At 43.6% G+C, this 8,863-nt stretch overlaps 1 protein-coding gene across 1 annotated transcript; it reads left to right on the top strand.

Moving 5' to 3' along the window:
- Positions 1–7,892: 7,892 nt before the first annotated feature.
- LOC109239874 lies at positions 7,893–8,285 on the top strand. Its single transcript, XM_019406467.1, has one exon. It carries the CDS (start codon positions 7,893–7,895, stop codon positions 8,283–8,285), a length of 393 nt encoding a protein of 130 aa, XP_019262012.1.
- The last annotated feature ends 578 nt before the right edge of the window (positions 8,286–8,863 follow it).

Raw genomic sequence — 8,863 nt, 5'->3', positions numbered from 1 at the left:
ATGCGTTGCGCTCTTTTTTCCTTAGACCGGGTTTTATCCCGAACGGGTTTTACCGGCAAGGTTTTTAATGAGGCAACATCTATGAGCTACCCAAGTAGAACTCGTCAAGTATTCAAGGTTTCTCTTCAATCAACCTCAAATACTGGGGGCATCACCCCAGGAGGTCACCCCTCGAAGAAATCAAACTATGCCTAGGAGGACCTCGATAGGAAAATGTTGTATTGGGCCAAACGGTCAAATGAACCGTGTCCATGTAGAATAATCGAGCCTCCAAAAGCAAAAAACATGTACACATATGTCAATTGTTCATCGAGGAAGCCTCTTTGCTTATCAAAACACTTTGCGCCTCAAAGAAGTTCACTACTGTCACATAAAACGGCCCAAAAGCCAAAAACTCTCGAACACTCGGGGACTGTCTTCGACAGTCAGCTCATCGAGCCATCAAAAACTTGGAATCCGTAAGACCTTGATCAGGCAAACTTCAAGCTCGTAAGCCCTCACTGAGGCAATATCAAATCTGTAAGCCCTCAAGAAGGCTTGCTCTAACTTATAAGACCTTAAAAAGGCATAACCTCGATATTAAGACCGAGGCTATATATCGAACTTGTAAGACCCCTAAAAAGGCATACCCTCGATATAGACGTCGAGGTCATCTCACCTGGGGACTATCGACTACGGTCGGATCAAAAGGCTCCGACCAAATTAATACGGCTCGGAGATGTCCGACAGCCGCCATAGAACTAAAGGCCTCCAATACTGCAAAAACACTTTGAAAAGAACCGGTTAATCAGGATACCCCCGGCATAGGCAAAAGAGCTTCGATCATATCAGCTCCAAGCAATGACAAGGCTTCGAGACAATCAACCTTCAACAAAAGGCTTCGAAAAATCAGCCTTCAAGAGAACCACCCAAGGTACTCGATTATCGTCGCATATCGATTCGTAATCAAGGTTCTTACTTGAGCCTTCGAAGAGTCGGACGAACACAAAACATGCCAAGGCATAATCAAAACTTCAGCCGAAAAGGGGAAAACTATAGCCATATCAGAGGTCGCATCGACCCAATCTAAAAAGCGCCTAAGGGCCAATGCGTAAGAGCCTGAAAGCCGGCCTAAAGAGCCTAAGGGCCAATACGTAAGAACCTAAGGGTCAATGAGCCTGAGTCAAAACTTGATTCGAGGATCGAGCCCTGAACGGTTAACTATCATCAGTTACTCATCAAGCATAGCCTAAGGGTTCCTATCTTAAAAGTCCAACATATCGGACTAATTATCGACAGGCATTGATAGTATCCTATATTAATGATGTAGATGTTATTTATGCCTTAAGTCAACCATACTTTATTGATTTTTTAAGTGCTAAATGATAACAAAATTCTCTAATTGAGGTTCTTATGCTTTGCAGGAACTACCCGAGTTAGGAGGAGAATATAGAGTATTTTGGGGTCAAATATGTAGATACAAGGCCAATCGAGAATAGCCCGGATGAAAACGAGCAAGAAAAAGCAAAGAAAAACGGGGCAACAGCTCACCGCGACCGCGGTGGGACCACGGCTGGAACGCGGTGAAAGAAGGCGAGAAATAGAATGTTTGTGAAATACCGCGGTCGTGTCACGACCGCGGTGGATCTGGAGACAACCAAGAAGTTTGAGGGCCAAAGTGTAAATCATGGGAAACTTATCCTAACCCTATATAAACTCAACAAACTCGCCCAAGTCAAGGTTAAGCTGGTTTTTAGACTAAATTGGAGGCAAGAACAAGTGTGAGAAGATCAAGACACCATTAGAGTTTTCAATCTTCTTCTTGTTATCATTACTTGCGAATTATGAATGATTTTATGGTTTTATTTTGCTTTTCTATGAGTATCTAAACAGTTAATGTAGGGTTGATGGAACCGATTGCTAGATGAAGTTTTGATTCAATTTTGTTGAAATCGAGCCGGGTTTATTATATGATTGTTCAACTATGCTTTGTATGGTGATTAATTGAATGGGCCCTTGATTAATCGTGTCTAATTGCCTTGTGTTTCTTGAGAAAGAACACCAGGTTAGATTGTTGTTGAACAACACCACTTTTGGGTAACTGAAGAGATTCATTACTTGAATTTAAAAGTGGGGTTAGAGATAACGAAACTTTGGTGGGATAATTCCAAGCTGCATAAATTATCAGCTAGAGTAGTTCGAGAGAATGCTCTAGTAAATTATCGTAATTGATCGAGAGATAATTGCGGTAACCCATAGCTCATAATCCTCATAGAGTATCACGGTGAGATTATAGCAAAAGAGTTAAGAATTAAGCTAGCAATTGGGGTAATCAATACCCTAGATCTTTTTACCATCGATTTATCTTTAATTTAGAATATTGTAGTTTTAATATCCTTTTATATTAGTTAAATAAATCTCCCTGGTTATTTATAAAAATCTTGTATCTGGAAATTGGTTGAACTTGTATTAGCATCACGAATAGTTGTAATAGATAAGTTAGTTCCCTGAGGATTCGACTCCGGACTTGAAAAACCGGATTATATTTGCAACGACCACTTTATCTTTTATAAGGCATAGTTGGCATGATCAAATTTTGGCGCCGTTGCCTGGGAACTAACGGTGTTGTTTATTGCAACTTAGAAGTAGTGCTAGAATTATTAGTTTAGATCAATTTTCTACGGTGTTAAATAACTTTTCATTGAAATTCTCACGTTTGAAGTCTTGTGTGATTCAGGTGTATGCCTAGAAATTCTTAGAGGACTGGTGAACTAGTTGAGGACTCTCAGAACCCGAGAAAACATTCAAGACATTAAACCGTGCCAACAAGAAGAACAAACAATCACATCAAACACACCAACTCATCACTAAAATGGACAACAACAATAGGGAAAACGTCAATGTGCCAAACGACGCAGTGGTAGCACCTCTTGTGCCAGAAGATGCACTTTATAATTGGGCACAACCAACAGCTGACAACCTGGCCACCGCCAATGTTGTGCCCCAAATACAAGCGAAGACATTCCAGATCACCAACAACTTGCTGCATCTTTTGTAGAACAAGGGATTGTTCTCCGGGTCACACATTGAAGACCCTCAACAACATCTTAATTTCTTTTCGTCAATTTGTGTGACCCAAAGGCAGCCAAATATGACCCCAGAAGCCATCAAGCTGTTACTGTTCCTGTTCTCTGTGACTGGAGAAGCTCAGACTTGGCTAAATTCGCTCCCAATAAACTCCATTGCCACTTGGGAGGAATTAGTCAAACAGTTCTTGAACAAGTTTTACCCGCCCAACAAGACTGCAAGACAGATTGATGAGATATTACAGTTCAAGCAGCATCCCACTGAGACCTTGCAGGAAACTTGGGAAAGATTCAAAGGGATGCTAGTGAAATGTCCCCACCATGGTATACCAGACCAGATGCTCGGACAGAGATTCTACATGGGATTAGCAAACAATCTAAAGGCCAATGTAGATGCTTCAGCTGGGGGTGCATTCCTGAGCAAGACATTCACAGAGTGTAAATCCTTCTTGACAAGATGGCTCAGAATTCAGGATGGATGACGAGAGGTACAACCTTGGCACCAATAGTGCATTGAGTTCCCCTTGACCCAAATAATTCACATGCAGAGAACATAGCCACACTCATGACTCAGATGAGTATATTGACAAAGAAGATTGATGAGATGGGTACAAAGAAAGTGCATATTGTTGACACGACAAATGGAGGACCGTGTACACCTTGCATTAATCAGTCTTATGTGTGTTCATGGAGTGGAGAAGGTGACAACCAAGGGTTAAGAGAGGATATGAATTATGTCAACAATTTTCGGGGTCAGAGACAAGGAGGACAACAATGGAGACCAGCACCCAATCAGTAGTATACACCGAACATGCCACAACATGGGTTATGCAGCCCCAAGGCCAAATGGTACCATATCAGAGACAACAGGGCTATCCACAGCAGAACCAGCAACAGTTGGCATATCAGCCACCTCATCAGCAACAGGACAACAACATGGTAGAAATTAGGGGTATGCTGCAACAGCTTATTGGAACAAATGGTAAGATACAGGAAAAATTGGCAGCGCATGACTCAGCAATTAAAGGTATTGAAACTCAACTGGGGCAGCTGTCCATGGCCTTGAATAACCGCCCCCAGGGAACATTGCCAGCCGACACAAACATTAACCCCAAAGAGCAAAACCCGAATCAGCTGATGGCAGTAAGCCTCCGGAATGGGAGACATTTAGACAAGGAGCAAGAAGTTGCTCAATCCAAAAGAGAAACTACACCAGTCGCCCCAGTTCTAGTAGAGATAGATGAATCAGCAGATCTTACTGAAGTGGTGGTTGAACAGGTTCAGGTTGATAAGGGCAAGGCTCAAGAGAGTGAACAAGCTGCAAAACAGGTGGTACCACTTGTGCCACAAAACCCCAAAAAAGAGAAGCCAGCAAGCAGTGAACAAAGGGTGATACCTGCACCATTTCCTCGGAGATTAGCAAAACAAAAGAAAGAAGATCAATACAGGAAGTTCATGGAGATGCTTCGTCAAGTTCAATTGAATATTCCTCTGATGGATGCTTTGAGGGAAATGACAAGCTATGCAAAGATGATGAAGGACCTAATGTCATCAAAATTTGATTTTCAGGACCTATCGACAGTAACTCTGACACAGACCTACAGTGTAGTAGTGACAAGACCCATGGCTCAAAAGATGTCTGATCCAGGTAGCTTCACTATTCCATGTACTATTGGGAGTTATGCTTTTGCAAGAACATTGTGTGACTTAGGAGCCAGCATAAACTTGATGCCTTTGGCAATATACACAAAATTGGGCATTGGCAGAGCTAGACCGACTTCGATGCTGTTGCAGCTGGCTGACCGCACGGTCAAAAGGCCGACAGGGATTCTTGATGATGTGCTGGTACAAGTGGGAAAATTTGTATTCCCTGGAGACTTTGTTATTCTGGACTGCCAGGAAGATGAAGAGATACCTATTATTCTTGGGAGGCCATTCTTAGCCACCAGGAGAGCATTGATTGATTGTGAAACTGGGGAGTTAACAATGAGGTTGAACGATGAAGAAGTTATATTCAACGTTCAACAATCCATGAGGAGACCTAGTGAATATGCAAATTGCTAATTAGTGGAAGCTGTGGATGTAATCCTGCATGACGATGATGAGATCCTGAATGCTAAAGATCCATTGGGAGCTTGCTTGACAAATTTAGAGGAGATGGATGGTGAAGGGTTGGCAGAGTGGGTAATGGCACTCGAAAGCCAAGGATTCTGGAAGAGGGAACCTCAGTTCGAGTCCCTTGAGTTAGAAAAGAGAACTAAACCACCTGCAAAACCATCAATAGAGGAACCACCACAGTTGGAGCTGAAGCCGCTTCAAGCCCACCTCAGGTATGCTTTCTTGGGTCCCAATTCTACATTGCCTGTTATTATATCATCTGGTTTGTTAGCTGTGTAGGTAGAACAATTACTGCAGGTGTTGCAGGAATGCAAAACTGCCATTGGTTGGACCATGGCAGACATAAAGGGTATCAGCCCGGCCTTCTGCATGCACAAGATTCGTCTGGAAGAAGGGCACAAACCTTCCAGGGAACATCAATGAAGGTTGAACCCGAATATGAAGGAGGTAGTGAAAAAGGAGGTAATCAAGTGGCTGGACGCGGGCATTATCTTTCCCATCTCTGACAACAATTGGGTAAGCCCCGTCTAGTGCGTACCGAAAAAGGGTGGAATGACAGTTTTGCAAAATGAGAAGAACGAGTTTATCTCAACTTGTACAGTCACAGGGTGGCGGATTTGGATGGACTACGGGAAATTAAACGCAGCTACTCGAAAGGACCATTCCCCTTTACCCTTCATTGACCAGATGTTGGACAGGAAAGCTGGGCGGTCCCATTTTTGCTTCTTGGACGGATACTCGGGGTGCAATCAGATCTCAATAGCCCCGGAAGATAGAGAGAAAACGTCCTTCACATATCCGTATGGCATCTTTGCCTTTCGGAGAATGCCCTTTTGGACTTTGCAACGCACCAGCCACATTCCAGCGGTGTATGCTAGCTATCTTCACTGACATGGTCGAAGACATTATGGAGGTGTTTATGGATGATTTCTCCGTGGTAGGGGATTCATTCGAAGATTGTCTTCACAACCTTAAGAGAGTGCTCAAACGATATGTGGAGACAAATTTGGTGCTGAACTGGGAGAAGTGCCATTTTATGGTACAAAAAGGCATAGTGTTGGGGCATAGAGTGTCCAAAAAGGGAATTGAAGTAGACCATGCAAAAGTTGAGGTGATTGAGAAGCTCCCAGCACCCACTTCAGTGAAAGAAGTGAGAAGCTTCCTTGGGCACGCCGGGTTCTACAGGCGGTTCATCAAGGATTTTTCAAAAATTGCTAACCCCTTATGTAAGCTGCTTGAAAAAGACCAGCATTTTGTGTTTTCTGATGATTGCAGGCTAGCATTTGAGGAGCTGAAGAACAGATTGGTGACTGCACCCATCATTGTTGCACCCAACTGGGAACAACCATTCGAACTGATGTGCGACGCCAGTGATTATGCTATAGGAGCGGTTTTGGGGCAGCGCAAGGAGAAAATAATGCACCCAATTTACCATGCAAGCAGCACGCTTAGTGGTGCAAAACTGAACTACACTGTGACAGAAAAGGAAATGCTCGCTGTAGTGTTTGCCTTCGACAAATTCAGATCATATCTTATTGGTTCGAAAGTTATTGTTTATACTGACCATGCAGCCATTAGGTACTTGATAGCAAAGAAGGATTCAAAGCCCCGCTTGATTCGCTGGGTTCTGTTGCTACAAGAATTTGACCTGGAGATTCGTGATCGAAAGGGGAGTACCATTCAAGTAGCAGACCACCTCTCGAGGTTGGAAGGGGTAGAGAAGAGAACAGAGGTTGAAGATATCATTGAGACATTCCCGGATGAGAAATTACTTGCGATGACAATGGAGGAGGCACCATGGTATGTTGATATTGCTAATTACTTAGCATGTGGTATTGTACCTCATGACCTTTCCTCAATTTAAAAGAAGAAATTTTTTCGTGATTGTCGTGCATATTATTGGGATGAACCCCTGTTGTTTAAAATATGTATTGATAACATGATCCGGCGGTGTATCCCCAAACAAGATCAACCCTCTATTTTGCAGGCCTGCCATGCTTCACCTTATGGTGGACACTTTGGAGGAATTTGGATAGCAGCAAAGGTGCTAGAATCAGGCCTGTATTGGCCTACATTGTTCAAGGATGCCCGTGCTTGGGTCAAAAGCTATGATGAATGTCAAAGGACGGACAACATATCCCGTCGGCATGAGATTGTAATGACCACAATCCAAGATGTGGAGGCGTTTGACATGTGGGGGATCGACTTCATGGGGCCATTTGTCAACTCATACGGTAACAAGTATATACTGGTTACCATTGACTATGTCTCTAAGTGGGCCGAAGCAGTTGCTCTCCCAACCAATGATGCGAAAGGGGTGACCAGTTTCCTCAAGAAAAACATCTTCACACGTTTTGGTACCCCCGAGCCATAATCAGTGATGGTGACTCTCATTTTTGCAATAGAGCGTTTGCACGCTTGTTGGAGAAGTATGGAGTTCGCCACAAGGTAGCTTCACCCTACCACCCACAAACAAACGGGCAAGTAGAAGTGTCCAATAGAGAAATCAAAAGTGTCCTCTCAAAAACAGTGAATGCAACAAGAACTTATTGGGCAAGGAAGCTGGATAATGCATTGTGGGCATACCGCACAGCCTTCAAAACTCCAATTGGTATGTCACTATACAAGTTGGTATTTGGAAAGGCATGCCACCTTCCAGTTGAGCTAGAACACAAAGCACTGTGGGAATTGCGGCAACTGAACTTAAACATGGAGACAACGGGCACCAACAGAGTTAATGGGTTGCATGAGCTTGAGGAATTCCAATTCCAGGCATTCGAGAGTGCTAGACTATATAAAGAAAGGATGAAACCGATGCATGACAAGCATATCTTGGATCGGAACTTCAAACCCGGAGAGATAGTGCTGCTATATAACTCAAGATTGAGGTTGTTCACGGGTAAGTTAAAGTCCCGATGGTCAGGACCGTTTAGAGTAGTGCAAATGTTCTCAAGTGGAGCTGTGGAGATCGAATCTGAAGATGGGACGAACAAGTTCACAGTGAATGGAAAGAGGTTGAAACATTACCTTGGAATGACTGAAGAAAAAGGGGACAGCATAGTGATAAAGTTGGAAGATCCCCAGTACACAAATGAGGAGTAAAGATATGAGCCTGCGTCGTGCCGCGACGTTAAATCAGGCGCTGCGTGGGAGGCAACCCATGTTTTCTTTTGTTTCTTTTTTTTTTCTTTTGTTTGTTATTGTACCAGATGTGTAGGAGAGTAACACTCTTATATAAAAAATAAAAATAAAAATAAAAAGCTCGTCACCGCGACCGGGGTGAATGACAAGCACTCTGTTTTGGAGTGCTCTGTCCACCGCGGCCGGGGTGGGACCGCGACGCGACCGCGGTGAAACGCAACCATTCTGTTTTGCTCCCCCTTCTTCACGACGGCTGCGGTGGGACCGCGGTGAAACGCGAACTTCGGCGCCCAGGTAAGTGACTTACATTTCTTTTATTTTCTTTTTTTTCTCCTATCAACCCTAACCCACGCCCTTTCTTCTTCTTCTTCTTCTTCTTCTTCTTCTTCACATCTCTCACACACCCACTTCTCTCCCACACACACCCACACACTTCCAACTCTCTCTTCTCCAACTTCGATTACTCTCTCCTTCTACAAGAACCAGGTATGTCAAGCTTTCCACCTCTCTTCTTGTACTTTTCTTATTTGTCAAGTTTA

The sequence above is a fragment of the Nicotiana attenuata genome, unplaced genomic scaffold (genome assembly GCF_001879085.1).
Source record: "Nicotiana attenuata strain UT unplaced genomic scaffold, NIATTr2, whole genome shotgun sequence".
NCBI classification, from domain to species: domain Eukaryota; kingdom Viridiplantae; phylum Streptophyta; class Magnoliopsida; order Solanales; family Solanaceae; genus Nicotiana; species Nicotiana attenuata.
Note: the sequence above shows the minus strand (reverse complement) of the source record. Positions and strands in the feature narration are given on the sequence as shown.

Coding starts and splice junctions, on each gene's coding strand:
- LOC109239874 (XM_019406467.1), top strand. CDS start 7,893: ATGGAGACAACGGGCACCAACAGAGTTAATGGGTTGCATGAGCTTGAG.